This window comes from Microtus ochrogaster, linkage group LG2, assembly GCF_000317375.1.
Source record: "Microtus ochrogaster isolate Prairie Vole_2 linkage group LG2, MicOch1.0, whole genome shotgun sequence".
Classification (NCBI taxonomy): Eukaryota; Metazoa; Chordata; class Mammalia; order Rodentia; family Cricetidae; genus Microtus; species Microtus ochrogaster.
The window spans coordinates 19447340-19473326 of record NC_022028.1 but is presented as its reverse complement, the minus strand read 5'-3'; the positions used below and the strand labels follow the sequence as shown (position 1 = coordinate 19473326).

At 43.8% G+C, this 25987-nt stretch overlaps 1 protein-coding gene across 14 annotated transcripts in view; it reads right to left on the bottom strand.

The window, feature by feature from the left end:
• Positions 1 to 25987, bottom strand: part of Dst (dystonin) — a 399168-nt gene that overhangs the window by 288407 nt on the left and 84774 nt on the right. For 8 of the 14 annotated variants that reach the window (XM_013351021.2, XM_026785512.1, XM_026785510.1 and 5 more), the window contains exon 4: positions 19059 to 19266. In XM_013351021.2, the coding sequence (XP_013206475.1) occupies positions 19059 to 19266 (208 nt within the window). Of the gene's footprint in view, positions 1 to 12853; positions 13153 to 19058; positions 19267 to 19438; positions 19566 to 25987 lie in introns of those variants that run through there. The other 6 variants (XM_026785509.1, XM_005359900.2, XM_005359901.3 and 3 more) reach the window with 3 other exon arrangements.

Genomic DNA, 25987 nt, shown 5'->3' with positions numbered 1-25987 from the left:
TAAGTTCAGTTATAGGGGCTGGGGACATAATCAGTGGTCGTGAGTACGTCCTGCTCTTCCTGGGAACCCAAGTTAGGTTCCCAGCACCAGCTCCCAGTCGCCTGCCTGGAACTCTAGATTTCCACCTCATTTTTATCTGGGTTTCTCAATAGAGCTCTGGGGATCCCATTCCTCTGGACACTGTGGGTACTGCATGCATGTGCACAAATCCAAATACAGGCACACATATGAACATAATAAAAATAAAGTGGAGCTATCACGAACCTTTAAAGGTCTGCCTCCCAACTACCCCAGAATCAGCAAGAGATGAGCTCACCACCCCCTCTGTGCTGGCTTCCCATCTTTATGTTCCACATACATTCACACACAACACAGGCTATCTGCGGTGAGCACGAGCCCAGATCGTCACCCCTCCCCGCCAGTCCTGCTCTCTGCAGCGTTAAAGAGCTCAGGCCAGAGATTATCATATTCCTCTCCAACAGTCTCTGTCTGTCCTGATCCAGAGCAGATGGGAAGCATCCAGACTATAGCATGTCCTCAGAAAGCAAGCTATGGGGAAGAGTGACATAATGGGAGTGGCCATTGGCCTGGACACGCCTTCCGAAGCCTGGCTCTTAGAGCTCAGGTGGAATGGAACAGCCACCCCATCAGAGAACTACAGACAAACTACCACTCGGCCCTGCAAAGTGGGAGTATTTTTAAACGCATGGCATAATTTCTATTTATACTGAATACAATCTACCGTTTAGAGCTCCAAAACACGGATACGCCTGCTGCTTGCAACTTGTCCCCAATGGCGCTTTAACTACATCAACATCCAATGGACGCTGAACCTCAGCGCTGCTCTCACGGCGCACACACACACACACACACACACACACACACAAACACACAAAAACAGAGAACATCAGCACACACACACATGAACAAGAACAGCAGCTCCCACTGCACACACACACACAGAGAACAGCAGCTCCCACTGCACACACACACACACACACACACAGAACAGCAGCTCTCACCACACACACACACAATCACGGAGAACATCAGCTCTCACTGCACACACACAAAGTATATAGATTTTGGAACCCAAAATCCCATTAAACAAAAAGTAAGCCGCATTTCTTCTTAAACATGGGCCTCTAGCAACAACTCCAGAACATTCAAATGCCATTTGTTTAAACAGAGGCTATCCACCCTACACTACTTACAATCTATACTAGTAGCAGAATAACAACTTTGAGTGTCGATAAGGATGGGCCACGGTTATTTAGAGGAAGAAAATGACCATGCAGCATAACCCCAGTCCCCAGCTAGCCACTCAATCAGTACATGTGACAGGAGCCCAAGTCCCTCGGCTACGAAACTTAGGCACATGCACCAAGGAGGTACTGTCAGGATTCGGCTGCATCATACACACGGTGGCATAGCAACTACAGAAGATGCTATTGCTGCTATGACCACTACTTCAAACTGACAAATCCATGCTGAAAATGCCTCGTGCCATCTTTATCTGTTTGCTGTGCCATGACCAACAGCTACTTCTCATTACTAAACCCTCAGATCTGCTCCTGTATTTGGGGCACAACAACATCCTCTAAAACGGAGCATAACATTTTTGGCTTAATAATGGCTGACAAGCAACATCTTCCTGCCTTTATAGAAATATTTACAAAAACATCAGGACATTATTTTCCGACAATGGAGGAGAGAAGTGTAGCATCATTCTGTCCAAATTAAATGAGAAAAAACTTCTGTGCCCACGATAGCCCCTTGCACAGGCAACACAAAGCCTCTCCTGCCCACCTTCCTTCAAAGGTCAGCTCCACCATGGAACTCTAAAATTCTCAGGTCCCTGTTGTGTAGACCTGGATCCTCCCTTTCTCCCCAAACTCAGCTCTGTGAAGAGGCCCCTGACCTGACCCCTTCTGTGGGCTCCACTTCCCTGGCACAGCCTCCAAGCTTAGTAACTTAGTTCCAGAATTATGTGCAGGCTCCATCTTGGTGAGCAGCTCTTGTCCCTGCTCCAAGTGTTTTGTGTCTCCCCGGGCTTTCTACGGAAATATCAAGTATAAAGCAAAATGCACTAGAGAAGGGGTTCTATTATATGCTAATTTGTCCACATGAAGCATATAATCAATTAACTCCTGACTAGAATTAGAAGAAAAGCTGGAAGCAGTGCTCCTTGAATGTTTTCAGGGGAAGACTAATTATGAAATCACCACATTTATCACGTCATTCTCCTTCTGCCTAAGCGCACATTTCCGTCTCCATGCAGCCTTTTACGCTGGAAGAGATTGGGATTTAAGCATGTGCGTATTTTTCTATGAAATATTTGCATGACCCTTGTATTTGGGTTCTTGTAACTTTCTTTTTCTTTTGAGATAGGGTCTCACCACCATATAGCCCAGGCTAGACTCAAACTCAGGATCAACCTCTGGAGTATTGGGATTATACAGGCAGGGTAACCATATCCCGGACAATCTAGACTCTCCCAATCCTGCTTTACACCCACCAAACACATTCAAAGAAAAAGTATAAAGGTCAAAAATTATCTGCATGGCATTCAATAAGCTGTGAAAAGCATTCATAAGCATAAGCCCTCACTTAAAGATCATACAGCATGGAAAATTAAATCCAAGGGCCAGCAAGATGGCTCGGGGAAAAGGGCACCTGCTGCCACGTCTGAGAACCCGAGCTCAACCCGGAACCCACAGGATAAAAGGAGAGAGCCAACTCCCACAAGATGTCTTCTGACCTTCAGAGCACTCATGCAGTGATCCATGACCACACAAAACAATATACGCATGCCTACAAAAGTAATGGAAGTAATAAAAACATAAATGAGGGAAAGAAAATTGTAGCCTCCACTCAAGCTCCCCTTGTCATATGTTACCACAAAGATCACAAAGTCAACACTCAGACAGTGCTTTAATTGCTCATCTTTTTCCTAGCAGTTCCAACGCTGATAAATACTTTAAGGACTGAGGTTCAACCCAAATATGTTACAGGAAAACCATCATAAATTTCCTCTATCTCAACTCAGATCTTAAAAAAAAAATTAAACATGATCATCAACTGAAAACATTATCAACTGTAAGGGGTAAGACCATAAAACTCTGCATTCTTATGACTCTGTGTCTATCTGTGTATACATATTTACACACACGCACATTCAGGCTGTTATCTAGACACAAAACCAAAAACATTCCAAAAAAATTCAAGGAAGCTCTCTTCTGTATAAGTACTTCTGATTACACTTTCAGAGCAGTAATTCGGTATCTCAAGAGATGAACATTCATGTTTCATAGGACATGGACTGCTAATTTCAGTCTACCCTTAAAATAGAACAGTTCAACTAATATTAGACTCAACTGTTATACGGCACTGTAGCTGCCAACAAACTGGATATCTGAACCGCTGCAGCCGCTTATATAGATACCAGAGCAAACTGTCAGATTGCTGAGCACTGAGCCCATACACTCTCCAAAGTAGGCACAATGCATAGTGTTCTTAGCAGAAACGTAATACACAGTGCACAAAACACTGTGACCACATGAAAGAAAGAAAGAAAAAAAAAAACAATTGGGCTTTCATTTACATCAAAAACTAAAAACATCTATAAAATAGTTATTCAAAACCATTGTGGGGTGCTGGAGAGATGGCTCAGTGATAGGAGTGCTTGCTACACAAGCATGAGGACCTGAATTGACATCCAAAGCACCTACATAAAAATCTGTGTGGCTTAGCTGAAGTTCATTGGCTGCCAGTCTATTTCCAGGTTCAGTGAGACTATCTCAAGGGAATAGGGCAGAAATGATAAAGCAGGACACTCAATGCCCTCCTCCGACCTTCACATGCAGCTGTGTCCACCTGCACACACACACACACACACACACACACGTATGCATACACACACCACATACATACACCTCACATACACACAGAGAGGTGGGGGAGAGAAACACTTTTAAAAATAGACAAGGAAAAGAGGTTCGATACAAAGGACCACTGACTGCTGCCTAGCACTGGTTCCCAGAACAGGTAAAACAGTAAGAAAATAAAAACAACCAAATAAGAAAGCGGAGTAATGCACACTGGGTGGAAGTGGGTACTGAGTTTACCCGGCAACAGAAAGCCCCTGGGTCTGGTCTGATTGCCAGCACCACAGTCCCACAGAAAGGAAGAGGGAGAAAGACGTAAACACATCTCCAAAGGAGATACAGAAGCAGCCAGTAGATACATGGAAAGATGTTCAAGATCATCTCTTAATTGCAAATTAAAACCAACAATGAACAGAGCTCAAATATGAAAGCGCAATGGCACCACCATGGCTTGAGTAAAACCCTGTTGAAGTTCAATGCTCTAGCACAGAGGTGCCAGGAGGTGGAACCCTTGCCGGTGAGGAGGCCATGGGGTCAGTGTCAGTAAACTGGGCCCCTCCCCTGATCCAGTACGTTCTCCCTTCTCACTCACTGCTCTGCCAGGATCTGAGACAGCAGGAGGCCCTCCTCAGAAACAGATGAGATGTGGCTGCCTGAACTCGGATTAGAACAATGAACCCAAACAGACCTTTCTTATAACTTACCCAGCCTTTTGCTATGGCAACACAAAACAGACTAAGACAAACATCCAAGGCTGGTGTGGACATGGGACGACAGAAAGTCTCAGTCACTGCTGGTGGAAACAGAAAATGGCCCAGCCACTTTAGAAGAGAGCTTAGATGTTTCTCACAGACCTAAACTAATACCCGAGGATCCATCCCGTTCATTCCTCTGCCTCAGTGACTGGAAAGTCCACATTTAAAGTCATTCACACAAATGTTTACAGAAGCTTTTCTAAAGGTTTAGAAAAACAAAAATGGAAAGCAAGCAACATGCCCTAACTGGGCGAACAGATTTAAATAATGGGGCATTAACAAGAGACTATTACTCAGCAATAAGAAGAAATGGTACATTAGGCCAATGAAAGACAAGGTGTACAAGGCCTGGTAAGCCACACCTGCAGTCCCAATGCTTGAGAGAAGAGTGAGTCTGAGGGTGAGCTTGGGTTACACAAGTTCCAGGTCAGCCTGGGCTACATGCTAAGATCTTGTCTCCAAAAACCAATGAACCAACAAAACAAACAGAAAACCCTGAAAGATATGGGAACATTACGATATGCTAGGTGCTAGTATGACCAGGACACATACCATATGATTCTAACTGTACTGAAATCTAAAATAGGCCTCGAAAGATTGTAAACCTATTCCGTATTATTCTGTAATGGTAGACACATGGCATATTTGTCAAAACCTGCAGAAGAAAAACTACTGTAACTATGGGTCACAGTTCTAACACACGCAATCATACATATCAACAGAGCAAACTCAGGACAAGGAGGCACCATACACAAAGTCATAGTTTTCACTCATTTTTTTTTCCTTAAACCAAAATCTGTTCTAAAAGCTAAGTGGGCTTTTTGGATATTTTTGTTTTGTTTTTTTGTCACAGACCAGGACCAGCTAGAGACCTGAGCTCTTGGGCACGCTCCACCCACCAGTCTGCTGTCAGATTACTTCAGTCTTTCATCTTCCCTGCTGAGTTAGTATCATGGGATAAGTAAACTACAAAGGGCTTCGTAGGCCCCACACCAAGAATACATGAGTCACACTGGCATGAACAGCACAGAAAACTGAAACACTGAATGCATAAGAACATGTTTCTAATTCCCTGACACAATAGTAGCTTTGTACACGATATCTAAGGCTGGGATCCACTGGGAATATTTTCCCCCACCAGGAAAAAGAAAATCAAGACTTTGTTAACTCTCTTGGACAATTCTATCTAGGAAACATTCCAGGTACGTATCAAAGCAGCCACATGTAGTGCTGGCATTTACCAAAACTTAATACTTTTCAAGGTTCCTTCAATCTAAACATACACTAGACACACACTAAAGGTTATCTCATTTTCATAGATATCTACAAAACTAGAGTTTATAAATTAGCTAAAATAAAACAGTTCAAGTTCTAAAATCTACTGAGCATTTCAAGTGAAGTCACTTCTACGTATTTGAAACTACTGTTACTTCGTGCCATTTAACACACCTCAGAAGTTCTAGCTTCACTCAAAATCAGATCCTCAATAAAATATTTCCATCAAAACTGTTCTGTAGCATTTACTTGTCAAGGTAATGTCACTCAAAATGCACAGCTTATGTCAAATGTACTCTTGACATTCAGATGCAAACACTATCACCGATAACGCCATCTCAGGAAAACTGACTCCATTAAGCCTCTGTTTTTAGGTCTGTGAAATGGCAATGGTTGTAAAGAGAACTATGGAAATTAAAAATTCAGAGACTCCTAGTTTAGAAATCATAACCTACCAGTGCCCTCTTAACCTTTCTGCCCTCCTTATTCTCCCTCCAATCCTCCACCTAGCTACAAAACTAAAGCAAATATGTGGTCCTTGGCATGGCATCTAGGCCTCTCTTCAGTATGATCCACACAAGCCTCCCTTCAATCAAAATTCCCTTATCAGTGGGCTTCGGAGTCACGCCCATGGCTACCCTCTACTTCGCATTCATCCCTGAAATTATGCCTTGTCCAAGAGAACATCTCATTTGACCTTACTATAAAGCTTTCCCTGCAGCACACATGTCCCTGGGTTGAGGTGATGATAAAGTACTTGCCTTGTGTCCTTGTGTCCACAGATGTGTCTTGCTTCCTGGCACACGTTCTTTCTTTTTTTTTTTTTTTTTTTTTTTTTGTTTTTTTTTTTTTTTTTTTTTTTTTTTTGGTTTTTCGAGACAGGGTTTCTCTGTGGCTTTGGAGCCTGTCCTGGAACTAGCTCTGTAGACCAGGCTGGTCTCGAACTCACAGAGATCCGCCTGCCTCTGCCTCCCGAGTGCTGGGATTAAAGGCGTGCGCCACCATCGCCCGGCTCACACGTTCTTTCTTAACCAATCCAGGACCACCTTCTCAGGGGTGGCCCCTCCCACACTGGGCTGGGCCCTCCTCCGTCAATAAACAGTTAACAAAACACCCCACAGACTGTCCAGAGCCCCATCTAATGGAGGCAATTCCTCAACTGAGGCTCCCTTTTCTCAGGTGTATTGATGATTTTGTTTCAAGCTGGCCGAAACTAACCAGCATATCCCTAAAGCATGAGGAGCCAGCATCGCATGAAAAGCCAGGCCCAACAGCCTGTCTCTGTAATCCCTGGGCTGGGGAAAGCAGACTCGGGTAGCTTCGTGGAGCTTACTAGCCAGCCAGTAGCCTGGCTAATGCAAGAGAATACACGGTGGATATACACCAGAGGACGACCCCACCCTCCACAAGCATGCACAGAAACACAGACGATACACACCAAAATAATGACAAGCACTCAAGAGAGTATGGGGAAGAGGGCTGTTGGTCCAAACACTTGAAGAAGCAATGCTGGATCTCAGCAAAATCCTCAACTTCATCTTTGGAAGCAGGAAAAACATAATCACAGTGTTACTATGAGCTGAGAAATGGACACAGAAGGCTATCCTATGCTGGTCTTCCAAGTCCTCACAGAGAGAAGCATGCATGTGTGTCACAGAGGTACCTGGGTTCGTTTTAATTCACAAGAAATCACAAGCATTCTAAAAGACAAATCGTCTCCCCATCTGCAATGCTTCTACAAGGTAGGGGTTGTGCTGCACGCTCTCCCCTTTCACGCTCAGCTATGGAACTAAGAGCAAGTGAACAGACAGCCTAGCTACTCCATCTGTGTGCAGCCTCCATGACTTCAGATGTTTTCATAATCTCCAATTTCATGATGAGGCTTTGGTCCAAGCTCCTCACACAGCCCAGCTCCTGGGACTCATCAGACACAAAGGCAGAAATACAAAGGCTTCATTGCCTCACTGTAAAACAACGAGGCAATAAATTATCCTCATCACTTCTGCATGCTGTCACTGCCCAAATGAAATTGTGGGGCCAGAAATTACGCATCAACAAACTGCCCAAACTTAAACAAAGAACCTAAAAGTTCTTAAAAGCATGTTTTCTTTTTAAAGTACCTGGCAACAAATGTAGAGATCACCATTAAGTCGGAACAAAAGAAACAAAATAGCCAGGATGACAGTGGAAGTTCAAAGTTCAATTATTAATAGCTAATAGGTCCTTACATTCCTGAGCTGATCCGCACTTCTCATGTCGTAAAGCAATAGCCAAACTCTCTGGCCAATTCAAATACTCATGATTCCGTGGAAATTACGCTTTAATCAACATTATAACATTTTCATTTCATTTTTAAAGTCCTCATAGTTCAATGAGACTTTCCTCTCTTCCCACAACCTTTGCTGAGTGTAATGTACTGGGTTACAATTCTTAACACGCACCCAAACTTCAAGTTTTCAATTTAACACAGACATTCTATCCTGTGGACCAGACACTGCCGGCTGTAAAAGCCAGTTGCCATTCTTTCCTTATTCTGTACAACTGTAACTTCAATTGTACTTGTGGCACGAGATGAATTCAGTCAAAACAACAATAATAAAAAAAAATCCAACATTTTCTTCCTTGCGGATAGGGGTGGCTGGCAGATGAAACTGAGACAGGGAAGCAGGAGGAGTAGTGACCATATTGTAACTAGTAAGCGTAAGCGATCACATAAGAGAAGCTAAATGGCCAACTAACAGTAGGCAAGTCTGTGTCCCTTCTGGCAAATGGAGATACTTTATATCCCTGGGCCATCCTGCCTTGAAGCTCTTGGGGGATGGGGGTTCTACTTAGTTAAGCACTGTCATCATGTTTCTCAAGAACAGCTAACCTCAAGACACTCAACAAGTTAAACCCATTTTTTTTTTTAGCAAAACACAGACTAACACCACCTCACTCAATGTTACATTGTCATGGTGTAGCATAAAGTTCACTTATTATGTAACCGTATGCCATGAGCATAGCATGAACACAGGAAATCTGAAATCAAGCTCTGCAGAATCCTGAAGCTATCCAAAGTCGCCTAAGCAAGATCATCCCAGAATGTGCTGTACAGAGCGGAGAACTTGCCGAGGCACTGACTCTAACATTCGCCTTGCCAGAGTACCAGAGCTGGTATGCAGAAAAGAGAGAGTATCAACCAATCACACGAGCTGGTATCCAGAAAAGAGAGAACATTTACCAATCACACGGCTCTTCGAGATGTCAAAACTGAACTGAAAATGGAAACTACTGTATTCTTGCTTCCTTCAGCCACCAGAAACACAGTAATTCTACAGATACCTGTGGAGGACAGAAAACTTCACCTGTGGTCCAAACCATAAAAGGTTGTCTAGGCACTGCCATAAGTAAGTAACCGAACTGTCCACCAATTTTTACAGAGAATAATGTTCCCACATTTCTATTATTATTATTAACGTGTGGTGACAACAAATAAGTTCCAGATCACTGGCAGAATCAGTACCATGTTAGACCAAGAAACTTTAACATTTTCAAATTTATTTTCAATTAGACTAGCAAGATGTTTCAAATGACAGCAACAATCCTGGAAAACTCAGTTTGATCCCCAGAACCTGTACAAAAAGCCAGATCTAAGGAGTAGGAGGATGGGAAAGAGTGTGATAAAAATACATTGTGTGAGCCAGGCGGTAGTGATGCACACCTTTAATTACAACACTCAGGAGGCAGAAGCAGGGGAATCCCTTAGTTCAAGACCACTCTGGTTACAGAGGAAGTTCCAGGACAGCCAGGGATACACAGAGAAACCCTGTGTCCAAAAAATAAAAATTACATTACGATGAAAGTCTCAAACAATAAATAAAAGTACAAATAAATAAAATACTGGATGTCATACTACATATCTGTGATCCAGTGCTCCTGTGACAAGACGGTTGACATAGACACGAGAATGGCCAGAAGCTCAGATAGCCAGCTAGCCTGCAGCAGGCTGCATAGCACACTGCGAGCACTTGCCTCAGTGGACTGGAAGGAAGAACTGACTCCTCCCCAAAGTTGACCTCTGACCCTCACAACACACACACACACACACACACACGACGGATACAAACACACATCACATGCATACTCACGCACATAACTAAGTAAAAACCACACAGAATAAAATATGATTTACACTTAACATCATATAAAAGTATCTGTGTTGGGAAGACACGATCAATGACAACTCAGGCGGCAAGCAGCCCTTCAGATTAATATGACAGCTAAGGATTCATCTATAAAATTCATTTCGCTATACTTGAGAAGATGAAATCACTCTACCTTTTATACTAAGCTACTAAAAATATTTTTTCTATCATACAGGGAATGTACTAGATAATTTACAATAGATAGAAAGGTGCTAACATGGGCAATTTCAAATATAAACAATATGAAAGAATTATGCTTTATTTTTTAAATGCCTTTATTCACTCTGATTTGGTACCAAACCAGGAATGTTTTGACTATGAATCTGTTTTACAAATAACCAGATGAGAATATGATCCAGAAAACGGCACCCATCTTTGTAGCAAATAAATCCTAGTGTTATTCTAGTTCAGTAAACAGTTGCCTATTTTTACTCTGACTTAAAGGACCGAAGCCATACACAAGAATAGCGCACACCATGAAAACCCAGAGCTTGCTCACCACTAACACTGTCTCCAGAGGGCCTGGGATGGAGTCCTCCAAGACTGCATGAGGACTATGCCGAACAAGCTCCCAGCTTCCAAACCCAAGACTGTAATTTTATATTTTGACAACAGGCTCATTTTGAATTTACTCCAGTTGACTCTACCACTTACCCTACTCAACAGCTGGGCATATACCTGGCAACCCAGTCACAAGGCAGAGAAAAGCAAATGCACTCTTGTAACCAAGGATTTCAACCGAAATAAAAATCAAAATAACCTGGAACACACAATGTGTTGAACAATGTAGTATTTCAGAAAACTGAACTTGGAAAGTTTTGCAAACTGGCACTCCCTATTCAAAGCAGACAATTCTTTTCTGATTAGATCAGCCCCTATAGCCAGCCATTGGGATAATAAGTGCAGTAGTGAAGTCATCGTATTGGTCACTGATGGGAAATCAAAACTGGCTCCCAAACACATCAGGAAACAATGGCTTCCCCAGGTCTCCAGCCTTTCATAGAGTACGCTGGCCAACAAGCTTCTTTTCCTCTCCAAAACTAAGTGAAATTCGGAACATCTGTACAGCCAAATGCAATTTGATGACCTAAGCATTTCAAAACCACAAAGAGTGAGGGAAATACCCTCCTTGATTTCTGCCTGTGGAATCTTGGGCAAAATGTCTTAAGAAATTTATGTTAGAATGCATTACTGGCAGCAATATTAGCATCAAAATGAAGTAATGAGAGATGCACAATGGCCACTTATATTTAATTTTCTGTTATTTACCAGGACAAATAAGACAAGCTTTTAAACAAAGTCTTTTTCCTCAAGACTGGCCAAAATCAGAAGTCCGGTTATTTCTTTTTCAGTCACCTTAAATTACCCACTCACCACTGATACTGAACTTGATTGGACAAAAAAAAAAAAATAATAAAGAAAGAAAGAAAGAAAGAAAAATTAAAAGCTGTATTTTTTCCACATATACATTGTAGACCTTCTTGACTTTTTTTCAGCCTATTTTGCAATATTTCTCTTTTTATAACTTTCTAGGGACAGCTAAGTAAGAATATTTAAAAAAAAAAAAGAAGCAAACCTCAGTACATTACATACACAAGCAAATGCCCAGATATGAGTAGGCTTAAAATATCAGTGCACTTGCTCAGAGTGGTATTATCCACAAGAGAGCTTTGGCACAAAGGAATTCCAGTTGTGTTTACAAAAATGATATGCAAAGTCTAAGAATGCCTGTCACAGAACACATTCTAGAAAGGCATAAAACATGACTGCAGGAAGACTCTGAGCTACAGGGAGCTCGGAAATTCTGTTAGTCAGCTTTAGATTTATATTAGTAACAGAAAACTGCATGCATTTTATTTAATTTGCAGAAACTGAGTTACTAACCCCAAGGCAAATATTCAGGAGATGCACTTGGGCCCATCACACGAAACCACTGTTAACTCTTTATTCACACACATCAGTGAGCCATCCTCACAACGGAACACTGGTCTAGGCATACTTAAAAATACATTTCAGGAGACACAAAGACTCAACATGGGAAAGTACCATTTCCATTTTAGCTAGCATATTAACTTCAAAGTCAAAGCATTCCTAACATATATGTCCATGAGAATCAAGTTGGCACAAAATTTCCTGAACCTAAACGATCAGCAGAAAAAACATCTCAAATAGACGTCTTTATATTTAAATATATGACCAACTCTGTGATTAAAGTCTTCTTTTTATCATGATATGAAACAATTTTGGACTGCATTAAAGTTAGAATATAGTCGTAAGTGATAACTTTTTCACATAAGTACAAATTTTTTTTTAGAAAAAAAAATGATGTGGTGTTTGGTGTTGTGCTCAATACAAGAACCTCTGTAGGTAGGTCAAGCCTATAGCAGGTAGGACCAGCCAGGCTTGGAAATCTCACAGAGAAGTAATGGCATCCACCCTCCTAGGAAGAATTATGGCTAGGCTTGGTGCTTAAGAGCTTCTACAAAGGAAAAGAAAACGCAAAGTGCTTCTTGGAAACAGACCTCCCCCGCCCTCCATTCCACCGCCTACCCTTAGGGCGTCTCCGAACCCTCTCCCACCCAGCTCTGTTCTGGGGTACAGGATTTCATCCAGAGCACCTGACGGTCCCCAGGGCTGGTTCCGGCTGCTGTTTACTTGTGCCCACGCGGGGGTAGCTCTGATTTGGGAAAGGTAAAACGGGTCCCACCGGCCCTGCCCCGCCACGCAGCCCATCACAGGGATCTCGTACCTTTGTACCTCTCCAGGACGTCCTCGTAGGCCTGGAGGTACTCCTGCTCCTCCACGTACAGGTAGGCGGCGGGGGACAGATACCCCGCCATGCCGGGGTCTGGGGTGCTGGCCGCGCCCGTGGGCCCGCGACCGGGAGGGGGCGTCAGAAATCCCAGGCTGGAGGGACAGCGCGGCGGCAAGCCCGGGACAGCGACCCCAGGGAAGGCTTCGGGTGGCCGCGGGCGGTGGCGCGGGGCAGGCAGCCTCCTGAGCCTGCGCCCCGGGCAGCGGCGCTGCGGAGGACAGCGCTGCCCCGCCGGGATGCGCCGCGCTTCTGCGGCATCTCCGGGCTGCGCCGCAGACGCCCGCCCGGGAGGAGGAGCAGCAGCGCTGGGCTCCGGCACCGCCCTCTGGCCCGCCCACCGCCCTCCGCCCGCCGCTGGTCCCAGCGCGGTTTCTATTTGGGACCCACAACAGGTGCGGGGAAACAAAGCCCCGGGGCTAGTCCCTACTGAAGGGGCTGGAGGCTCTCCCCGTGGAAGGGGTATCGTCGACCATATTGGAAGTACTTTCCCTAGCCCATCTAACGGCGTAGAGGACCAGGTCACTGTAACAGGGGACGAAAGGGACCGACCCGCGTCCTGGTGACGGACGTCCAGACCTGGCGGCCTCTGGAGGTGGCAGGGTGCTTCAGGGCCTGACAGTGCCTCCAGGGTCCGAGCTGCTGCAGACCAGCCGGCGGCCCCTCCCTTCTGCCCCCCAGAGCCTGCCGGCGCATCTGCTGCTGCTCTAGGAAGGACTGTCCATTCACCACAGTCCACACTACTGTCCCCTCCCTCTTCCCTTGTATTATTCACTGCCCATAGTACCAGCATCCATTGAGCAAAGGGGATATAGTTCTCTTAAATTTGGTTCGCCATATGCTAAAATGAGTAACTTTAAAGGACCCCAAGACGAACCAACTGGCACTAGGCATGTAATGGATGCTTTTCAAAAACACTGACTGTAGTCCAGCAGCTGTGGATGGAATCTTGCATCCTCATTGTGGGTCACCAGCAAGTAACTGATTATCTTCACGGGCAAATATGGGAAGACAGTAACTAAATGAAACTCTGAGAATAAAAGAGTGTTTTTAGTGTTAGCTACCACTATTTCCATGCATAGAAAGCCCACTTGTTAACAACCATCTGGATATATGACACTTCTCTCTAAATCTTCCATCTCCTATTTCCTCCTTTTGTTTCTACTGGCCTCTCCCCCCTTGACTCTTTCTTCGTTGATGTTTAGTGCTATGGAACTGAAACCATCTTCTGTCAACACTATATGAGGATGAAATATGCTTGAAAAGTGATTTCTGTTAGAATCAGGACAGGTAACTCCTCCTTGGCAATTGACCTGCTTTTATTTCCCCAAATAAAGCACCTCATCTCTCTTCTCTAGCTAGATCACTTGTCTAGCTTGGTCTCTGGTCTGAGTTTGATCCCTGCATATAAATAAAACTCAATAAGCCATTCTTGTGCATATTAGTTTATGTAGTAACCTTGGGACAACTTCTTGAAATGAAGAGTTAACGATGAGTTCCCACTTCCAAATGTCATTCATACAGACAGCCCTCGCTGAAGAATACAGTAAGGCCACGGAAGGAAAAGTCCACGACTTCATCAGCAACCGACACCCAGTAGCATCCGGTTTTATGAATACAGTCAGCACATATTTTAGTCTTTTTAAACTGTCCATTTAAAGAGCCAGTCAGAATGGACACAATTAGCATCTGGGGTTCAGCCTTTGCCCCAAGCATTCTTGAAACCATAATAGTGGGTGGATGTGCTAGTACTAACAGTATAATCCACAGGAAAGTAACCAGAGCACAGCATTAAGAGCCTGGCTTTGGAGTCAAGACCGTCCGAATCCAGAGCCTAACTGATGGACGGCCTTGGGTGCTTCTACTCACTGAGGGCATCTGAACTGAGAAAACCACAGGTCCTATTGTATAGGGTGCTTACAGGCCTCCTGAGATGTATCTGTGCCTGCTTAGAAGACACGGCACTATGCACATGGCTATCACATCACTATAGAGTATTTTCCATGTTGCAAAAATGTTTTACGTTATCTACTTCTAGCTTCCATGTCTCTGTCCTATTTATCACCACAGCCGTGACTCTTCAATTAGGAAACTGGAGCTAAGAAAAGTTCAGTAATTGTCCAACCAAAACACAGCTAGAGATGGGCATAGTTGTGTACAGCTGTAACCCTGGCATTGGAGAGATGGCGGCAAGAGGGTCAGGATTCATGGTCAGCCTCAGCACACTGACAGAAAACTTGTGCCGAATGAGAACCTGTCTCATAAAACAGCAACAACAGACTCAGGGATGTGGCAGAGGAGTAATTAAATCCAAACTTTCCTACATTCAGAATCGGATCCTCCAGTGCAGTGGTTCTCAACATTCTTAATGCTGCTGCCCTTTAATACAGCTCCTCATGTTGTGGTGACCCCCCTCAGCCATAAAATTATTTTATTGCTATGTCATAACTGTAAGTTTGCTACTGCTATGAATCATAATGTAAATATCTGATATGAAGGATATCTGACGCGAACCATCTAAGGATCGCGACCCCAGGTTGAGAATCACTGCTCCAATCAGCCAATCCTAGCTTTTTAAAAAAAAAAAATCTCTTTTTAAAACATTACCACTGAAGAACCAAGCGCTTTTACAGGTAATTTCAAGATGGAAAACCCAACTGACAATACCCTACAGCTAAGGACAGTGGATTTAAATTACTCACATCTAAAATGCACTTATAGAGTGTTACGAAGTCCCCGTCCTTACCTATTATTCAGTCTCAGTGATCCGAGAAAGAGACGCTGAAGCCCTATAACTGCAGATTTTAATAAAATGAAGTGACAATAACTCCTCCACTCCCAAGACAGCATTTGTCTTTAGCTTTGGAACCTGTCCTGGAACTCACTCTGTAGATCAGGCTGGACTCAAACTCACAGAGATCTGTCTGCCTGTCTCCCGAGTGCTGGGATTAAAGGCATGTACCACCACTGCCCAGCAGTAAATATTTTTTCAGTGCTGTGCATCAAACCAAGGCCTTGGGCAGCCAAGGCAAGGGCTCCACCACTGAACTATCTGTAGATAGAGATCAATAAAGTATCAGGAACATGTTACCATCACTGACTTCCTAGAACACAGACCTGATTGCATTACTGCACTGCTCTAAAACCTTTCAGCGTCTCCACTGTGTGCAGCGGAAGCAGCCCCAAGGGCTCCATACTGCAACTCCCAACGTAGTTTCTACCCTCCTTGCAATCCCTACACTTAGCTACACACGGGCTTGCAGGTCACATTTAAACAAGTCCCCTGTCTTTGCTCACGCTGTTCCCTCCCTTTGAAGTGGCCTTCCCTGTCACCCTAATTCTATCAAGCTCTTTTGATCTCAGATCAAGTAGTACTTCCTCTCAATACCCTTCCAGGAGCCTCCCACATCTCCCTTCTCCCCAAGGTCAATGAGACTCCTCCTGTTCTTTTAATATTAGGTGCGTCCAGCCATGACGGCTAATCTCTAAAAGCATGTTGTAACCATCTGGCAGCTCATCTATTTGTCATATTAACTATGACTTTTTAAAGGCAGAACTGTGTTCTATTCTGTGTTTGACTCAATAGGCATGTGTTAACGACAGTTGAATTAGGTTATCCTACAGCCCACGTGGTTTTTTGACTCAGGGGACATTTCACAAACAACTCTACTCTAATGGCCTTAAGAACTATCACATGAGCACCACAAACTTCCCCCCACTTCCGACCTGCACTCCATCTTTCACAAGCGACGAATTCCAAACAAGAGCTGAGTTCCAAGAAGAACGTCAAATGTGTTGTAAAAGTAGAAGTGGAAGTTTTAGTGGCACGCTTTCAAACTATCCTTATCACCTGGCTCCCTTAGACAGACTATACCCTCACTGCACTGGGTAAACAGTGGCCAGTCTGATACATAATACCCCTGAATCTCCTAATTTAGACACACAAGGGATTAAATAGACACTGTGGACTGGCTCCAACTCTGTCCTCCTTGTGGGATTATGAGTTATGATTTGCATAGCAAACATGTAATTTACGAATATTTTAAAAAGCAGCGATATAGCTGGGTGGTGGTGGTGCACACCTTTAATCCCAGCAGAGGCAGGAGGATCTGTGAGTTCAAGGCCTAACAATAGCTAACAATAGCTAGTTCCAGGTGCCGAAGCTACAGAGAAACTTTGTCTCAAAAAAAAAAAAAAGCAACAATATGCCTCTACACTTCCATATTGTTTGTTGTTCATTTAGTTTTATTCTATTTTTTGAAGAATTTGTGTGACTTTAGAAGTATATACTTTGAGGTCTCAGTAACCCATCTCAAACTCAGAGGACATTTCAGTGACCAGCACTAGCCTCTGTCCTCAGATCTGCAGTACCCTCTTCACCACTGCTCTCCCTGACCCCTCCATGCTTTTGCTTCCTACAGTGCTCAGTGGTGGGTAAGAACAGCTCTTGTGACACATGCCTGCTAACATGTTCTGCAGTTTATGTAATCACATTCCCACTAACAAACACCTACCTGTTTCTATCTCATAAACTCCTTTACTACACAAACAAAACATCCACCTCCTGCAAAAACCACATGTAGGGTGTGGTGGTGCATGACTTGGATCCCAGCATCTGAGAGGCAGAAGTCGGCAGATCTCCAAGAGTTTGATGCCAGCCTGACCGACATAAGGAGTCTCAGGCTAGCCAGGGCTATATAGTGAGCCCATATAAAAACACACAAAAACCAAAACAACAACAGAACTACACGGAATAGGCTCCCTGCTTCGATGCCTAAGGCTTTCCACGCTGACAGCTTGTATACACCTTCCCTTCACCTATGTTCTCCTTTGGCTGAGCCAAAAGTCTGGGTCTGCTAGTGTCCTTCCGCTCCGTGAGGCTTGAGCTGCAGTGAGCTCTCAAGAAGACAGAGGCAGGCCCAATGACTAAACACAGACAGGAGGGCAGTCAGAGTCAAGGCCCAAACCACCTCACTCTCACTTGGCTTCCAAAGGCCATCGTCCCTCCCCTTCCCCTTCCTGCTCCACCCCTCCTTCTCCAAGGCTGGGTGACACCAGCCAGCATCTCACAACAGAAGCCAAAAGAAGCTCAGGGCTGTTGCCCCAGAAACCCTGACTACAGAGTGATTGGCCAAGCTGTTTTTTTTCTCTCATCATTAAAAAATCCCACTGGGGACCCTATGGAGACTCTAGGCACCCCGATGGCTGAAGACAAAGCCCCAGTGATGCAGTACCTGGGAAGCAAAGGCAACTATGAGAGCACAGCCCCCAACCCTGCCTAGTTAACAACTTGGGGACAGGAGAGGGAAGGAGGCCTGAACATCTGGCCTTTAGCCTTTGGCCTTTGTAAGTGAATCTCCAGAGAAGTACCCAGCCCATCCTGCCCTATTACCATTCCAAGAGTGGGGAAAAACTTAAAGGAATGCAAAGCTATCCCCTCTCCTGCAGACGGACCCACACAACCCGCATGTATGCCTGTACAAGCCCCAGGGGAGCTACGGGCCTGAAAGCTGCTTCCTTGGTGTTCTCAGCTTTCAGCTATGTGAAACAAGCTATCCCTCGCACAGGACAGAAACACCGGCCTCTCCCCATGTATTAATTAATCCAGAGTCCGTGATGGTCCCTCACAAACACTAAGGACACAAAGCACCTATGGACATGATGCATACAGAAAAGCTACATTTAAAAAAAAATGTTCAAATTGCTGGGTTGTGCTCAGCATCCTAGGTACCAAAAACCATGAGACTTGAGTTAGACATGCGTATCTCAGTGCCCTTGGGGGAAAAAAAAGAAAAGAAAGAGAACGAAGACTGGCCTCCCCCAGCTTCCAGCAAAATCCTCCAGAAAGTCTACGGTATTAATACTCTCTGGTTGTCTCGATGGTCAGTGTGCATCCACAGAAAGTTTAGCACAGATACCTGTAAATATTTGCTTGCTTTCAGAATCTATCGATTCATCCAACCAGAAAGCAGGGCCAAACAGCTTAGTCACCAGTGCAGGGAGGAGAAGCGCTCCGGGAAGTAAACATGGGCATTTCCTCCCCCACCTGAGACAATTTCTACCCAGTGCATCAGCTTGCAGATACAGCACCAGGGAACAGATGGGCGAATTTCTGCCAACCCCCATCCCCTCCCCCACTTACCTGCTATCCGAAGCACAGCCCTCTCAGCCGGGTCCAGCACCGAGCCCCCATGAATCTTCCTTTTGGACCGCTCATGTTTAGGCAGATTCCAGGGTAAGGTGTCTCCAGGAGCTGGAGATGCTGAGCCAGATTTCTGGCTGAAATCATCCTCGTCAGAAAAATCCGCAGAGGAGGACATGGAGCAGCGGTAGGACGCGTTCCCGGAGCTCTGAGGAGGATGACACAGGAAAAGCTTAGCGGCAGAACGCTCACAAACGATCCCCCGCTTACAAATGATCATCAGTTACGATAACTCTGCCCCCTCCCCACCTCCAAGCTGCTCTCTCTGCCCGCCAGAGAAAACACACGCAAATAAAAATAAAATGAACTCCAGGGCTCACCATATTTTCTTGGCCAAGTCTGCTCCAACAGAAACAATAAGCAAGCAGTTCCAATGCATGAAGACCAGAAGGAAGAAGTGTGTGGCCTGCGCTCCAGCCACCAGCTCAACAAATGACTAGCCCAACAATGAAGCCAGAATCAACAGCCTTCCTGTGACAAATCTGTAGTATCTGGCTCCCCCAGCAGGACAGAAGAAACATTTTCCATTACTAGCCTTCTGGTTAATTCATTAATGCAACTAACTTTGAGTTTCAAAAACAAAGCACAAACGCAGGATGTTAGGTCCCACCTCCTTTCCGTTTCAAGCCACCTAGTTGCAGGAACCTCCTTTTAAGCAGTTTTGAGCCCTGTGTCCTCTTTATTTAATTTTCTGCATGAGCCTGAAGCAGGTTCCCAGAAAAGGCCGAGGAGGCAGGGAGGGCTGATTCTGAGAAGAGCCTTTTCTTAGGACCGGGAGAGCACAAAAGCCTGTTTTCAAAAGCCAAAGGCAACGCCAATAAACAAACATCTGAACTCAGTTTAGAGTTCTTGAGATAATTTAAACTTCCAGTGGGGAACAACTGCCAATAATGTAAATGAGAAGGACACAGTGCAGGGACAGGAAGCCAAGTTCTCAGCTGAAGTCATCGCACAGTAAGATGAGAAACACAGACTTTTACCAAAACGCTTTGCCTGAAGGTTATTCCTCCCAGATCCTGCAGGAGCTCGGTATCCTCAGACTCAGATTTTTCATAAAAAGGCACACAGTGCTATTCCCTCCTTTTTCATTGGATTGTGTCTGTGACTATTTAGACAGTCGACAGCTCAGGGAGAAAAAGGTGCTGAATGTCTGTGCTGTGGACTGGATTAAAAACTCTCGAAAGTATTGAAGGGTACTCTTCATTTGCCTCTTTGCTGGGGCTCAAGGTGACGATGCCAAACTAGCAAAACTTGAATTCCTCGAGATGAAAGCTGTAGCCATGGGCTCCCAAGCAGCAAGCTGCAGGCAGAAATCTCAGTGAGGCAAGCTCCAATTTGAAGCAAAAACACCGGTAACCGCAGCAGCAACGGGATGTGTGAGCAACATCCCAGCACTCACAGAGGACCCGATAAACAGGCTATGACGGCATCAGGACCACCGTTCAAACCACAGCTGTTCAGGGCCAAAGCACGAAGCATGGTAATATTTATCTAATTTATGTTCACTTTCCGGGTAATATGAAGACAGTAAGGAAACTTGAGGAAAGTAAATGAATAAACTTGAATTTCTGTATTTTAAGCCACAGCATTTGGCTGTCATCAACCCAATTTATTTCCCTAAGCTTTTCTGAAAATCCAACTTGAGTTATCTGAGGTTTGCTGTTGGTGGGATCTAAAGGGAGGGGGAGACATTCTTAAGGACTTTTAGGGGTTATTGGAGTTCTCTGGTTTCCTCATGTTCTACTTGTCCTTTCTTAAGGCCATCCTTTACCTTTGAGATTGTACTATTTTAGTGAGACCAGTAATTTGCTAATCCGTCCTGAGATGGGAGGAATAACTGTGCCTTTCCAAAAACCACTGGTTATTGATTTTTGCAGAGTAAATTTTTTTAATGGTCAGAGTCTCAGCTGACTGAACAACAAAATGTGATTTATGCCATGACAGCAACACTATTAATCACCTCACAGCCAGATGGGAACAGTGACTTCCCTGGACCCAAGGGTGTTGACTGGCACAGCCTCTAATCTGGCCATGTAACTGATAACTAGATAAGAGAACAGTAAGAAAAAAAAAATGATCAGGACCACGTCTTTCAACAGTTTACTATAGGGACATACAGACCACGCACCTTTATATCAGACATGCTTCTAAGCAGTAACGCCCCTACTTGTCTACAGGGTTCAAACCTTTTAACAGTTAGAGTATTACACTTCTTTTTCCAAAACACACACAGACCAAAATCACTTTTAGAACTGGAGGTACGTTCTACAAAATGAAAGCCCGTTTGACAGCTGGAAAATTGAGACTATTTTTAAATGAAGCTACTTCAAAGTGGAGAGCTCACATAAATTTTTATATCCCTTATTGATCTGTAATGACTTGCCAAATCATGTCACTATCTTGGGGCTGGAGAGAATAGTATGAGAACAGTACTGTGTTTTATTTGTTTGGAGAAAAGTAAACAGTTCTCTGACCCAAACTCTAGAGCCTGACCTCTGATGAGGGCTTAGGACAAAGGAAAAAGACTCCAAGAGCATCAAAAGCGCCACGATCCTAGTTCTTATTCTATTGGTTGCCTGAAGATCAACTCCTATTGAAATACAAGTATCTATGTCCATCTATCCCATGGGCTACTCTGCAGCAGGTAAACAAAAAAGTTGATCTACATTTAACAAAGAAGAAATAATTCATATATAATGAAACCTTTAAAAAAATCCATATACATATGTGTACCCACTGTGTGTATAAAAAGACAGATGATGTATTACTACTCAAGAGTGGTTGTCTCTGGGCAATGACAAAGATTAACATGATTCATTTGTTTCTTACAATTTTTAAATTCACCAAAAGGAAATGTCCAGAGAAGATATCAGATATGGAAACTATATGTTCGGGGCTCAGGAGCCCCACTGCAAAGTGAATGGAGCCCACTGAAGCCTCCTTCCAGAGCAAAACAAATAAGCCATTACACAGAAACTACATCAGCAAATGCACAGGCTTCTCTGGCCTCCTGACCCAGGGGTTAGGGCTCCAATTCACACCACCCTCTGTCATCACCACTTGCAGATAACAAGGGAAATAGGAGCTAGTTCTCCAGAAAGGGAAAGGGTAATTGGGCTGTGAAGACAAAGCTGACATTTGTCGCTCTCCTTTTCCCCCCATGAATCGGTGAGCACTACCTCTGTACTCAGACTGAGTTTCTATAACCAGAACAAATAAAAACACAACAACCCTCACCGGGTCTTCTACAACTCGAGACAGTAAACCAATTTTATCAAATTAGATCACTACAAGATCACTCTAACGTTCCTGATAGCCAGTTCATTTACATGGTACAAAAACAACCCAAATCTTCTAATGCCAGGATAATTACATAATATGCCATTTTCAAATGGACAGTGACTTTCTACTTGAAGTCCCAGGACAGAATCTGCGCCGTCGACAGTGGGATTGCCTAACTGGATGTGGCCCAGCCTGCACGGCCTGATCTGTGAGAAACTGCCAGGAAATTGTCTTGGCACTGGGTACCCTCTAAAGCCACTGGAAAACAAGTCCAAGGAGAAGGATTTTGTGAAAGAGCCAGACATTCAGAGTCCCATGGGTTGAAGAGCACACTCTCAATGGCCCACACACTCGTCGCCTATCCACATGTCTATATATGTATGGTTCACATTAATTTTTTAGAAAATAAGAGAAGAGGGGCTGGAGAGATGGCTCTGAGGTTAAGAGCACTAGCTGTTCTTCCAGAGATCCTAAGTTCAATTCCCAGCAACCATATGCTGGCTCACAACCATCCATAATGAGACCTGGTACCCTCTTCTAGCCTACAGGCACATATGCAGACAAAATACTGTATATGTAATATATAAATAAATTTTGAAAAAAAATAAAAAATAAAAATAAGAGATTTACACAAATCCTGATTATGGGCTATTTTATAAGATATCTTCCTAGATTCTGCAAAACAATTCATAGTTTGAAACATACTTCCTAAAAAGAAGGGAATCTTCAGGATGTAACAGACCAAAAGGGCCACCAAATATGTGTATGTGTGTGCATGAGTGCATGTGTCTGCGTGTGTGAGAAAAGACAGAGAGAGAGAGAGAGAGAGAGAGAGAGAGAGAGAGAGAGAGAGGAACCATGATTGAACTCTTCATTATTTACATAAAAAGGAAGGGAAGGGAAGGAGGGAGGGAGGAATGGAGGAAGGAAAAAAGAAAGGAAGGAGGGAGAGAGAGAAAGAGGGAGGGAGGGAGGGAGGGAGGGAAGGGCTAAAAACACGTCCTAGGGAGAATTGGGAAAAATATAAACATGAGTCATGATGGTTTATCAGATATATCAGAACTGTAACTTTCTAAGGTGTGACAGTAATATGATAGTTATAGAAAAGATGTCCTGATCTTAAGGACATGCAGACTAAAGATACGTGATGTCTGTAATTACTTTTAATTGAATTAAACAGAACTAGCCACTGTGATGACAGGATAACTACTCTTGATTCAGGGGACGGGTCCAAACAAAGAATTGAAGGGAAATACATAAAAATTCTTTTTAGCTGCCTGTAGTGGAGAGGGAGGGTAGGGACTATGCCGAGCCTAACTCTTGCGAGACAATACAGGTGCTCTGCCACTTGTCTGGCATCCTCAACCCTTGTCTGGCCTTGTCTTAGCTATGCTCTCCAGACCCATGATCCTCCTGCCTCAGACTCTCAAATGCTGGGATTACAGATATCTGATACCACATCCTCCTGCTCTTTTCCACAAGTATCAAAGATTAGCTTCCTCTTGTTTTAAGACTTAAAAGTCACATCCCGTTTATGAAGCTCCACGTTGTTTATCTGTCCATCCACCGGTGAACGCTTCAGTTGATTCCAGAGCTTGGCTAGTATGGATAATGAATGGGATTGCGGCATTAACTAAGGTTCCCATTAAAAGCATGGCTTCGGACTGGAGACATCTTCGCTAGAATTAGGACTGGTTTTCTTCCAGTTTAACCAGCATATTCCACACAGTTGCATCGTTTACTGAGTGACTGTAATCAGGGACTAGACTAAGCATTTAATTCATTAGTTGAACATCTGAAACAACAACCCAAAACAGAAAAAGATTTTGGGGGAACTTGAATTTCTTATCTACATTCACTCTATTAGAAGAACGTGGAGCCAAGACTTGGCACCTTCCAACTGCAAAGCCTGTGTTCTTGATCGTGCTGTGAACTCAAGAAAACAGAACATGCTCAAAACCCTCTAAGATCTTCCCATGTGTTTGCATGAAAGTAGGAGTTTGAGGTCATCCTGGGCTACACAGCAAGAATTAGCTTAAAAGACAAAGGTATGGAAATAAAGACAGCAAGGACTAGCTTGTATTTAATATCTACAAATACAACTTTTCACAGGAAGAATATTTTAAATAATTTACCACAGAGGAAAACAAACACATCCCTGAAAACAGTCCCACAAAACAGAAAGAAATCAGGGCCACAAACTATAATACCAAGACACTTCTGGTATTATAGACAATACTTAATCTTGCATTTTATGATGATGTTTGTTTATACCAGCCAGTTGAAAATATGTCTTGCCTATCTAATAGGTGCCTTCCTTGAAGGAACGCGAAAGATGCTGGAAGTACAGAGGGATAAAATAGCAGACTTACAAGTAAGTATCTATCCTTATAAATTCAGCTTAAAATGTATCTTCTAGGAATACTATAGAAACACTGATACAAATAAATCAACTACAAGGGAACAGTGGGATCTGACTGGACCACTAAACTGCAGCACAGCACACCTCTAGAAGAACGCTACCCAGTGTTGCCAAGGGCTGGCAAAGACTGGTGTGAGTGGGTATAGTGGGATCAGCCGGGCAGTTTTCAAAGGCAAATTAATGGCAAATACTTAACACTAAGGAGACTTCATATGAAAATTCAGGTATGGAACACACGCACTTTTCATTCTGGCACAGTCTTCACCTGGCCCTTTTCCTTTTTTTATGATACATAGTACGAGACTCCAGTCATCAATTCAGGGATTAATAACATTGTATTCAGAGAATAAAGGAAAGAAAAAGGGTGGGAGGAAGGAGGCACAATGCTAAGTAACAGAATGGGAGTGAAAGGGTTTTTGTTTTGTTTTCTTTTTTGAGACGGGGTTTCTCTGTGTCGCCCTAGCTGTCCTGGAACTCACTCTGTAGACCAGACTAGCTTCAAACTCACAGAGATCGATCTGCTCAGCCTCTGCCTCTGAATGCATCACCACTGTCTGGCATCAAAGCATTTGTTGTTGTTTTGTTTTGTTTTAAACATTTATTTAACATTTATTTATTATGTATACAGTGTTTTGCTGCAATCCTACACACCAGAAGGAAGAGGGCACCATATCTCATTTTAGAGGGTTGCAAGCCAGGGTGTGGTTGCTGGGAATTGAACTCACGACCTCTGGGAAGAACAGCCAGTGCTCTTAACCTCTGAGCTATCTCTCCAGCCCCATCAAAGTGTTTTGAATAAGACAAGAACTATAGAGGATGGCCAGAAAAAAGACAAAATGGAGGAAGTATGGAATATTTTAGTTAAGTGGGTATCCAACAATACCAGGTGACATCAGTTTTCTCTAAGTGCTGAGTCAATCTCCTTGATTATGGTAAATATCTTTAATTCTCAGGAAATGTTAGAGAATTATATGAGACTACAGATGCTGACTCATGCTTCCCAGGAATCTCGCCCGATACCCACTGGCTTCCTGCTGGTTTGATGTTCCCTGCATTAACCTACCTACGCAATGTCATGAGAGAGAGAGACTTTGATTCTAAGTACTTCAAAACAAGGATGTGGCTATGGTTCCTGTTAGAAAGACGATACAGGCTAGGGTCATCA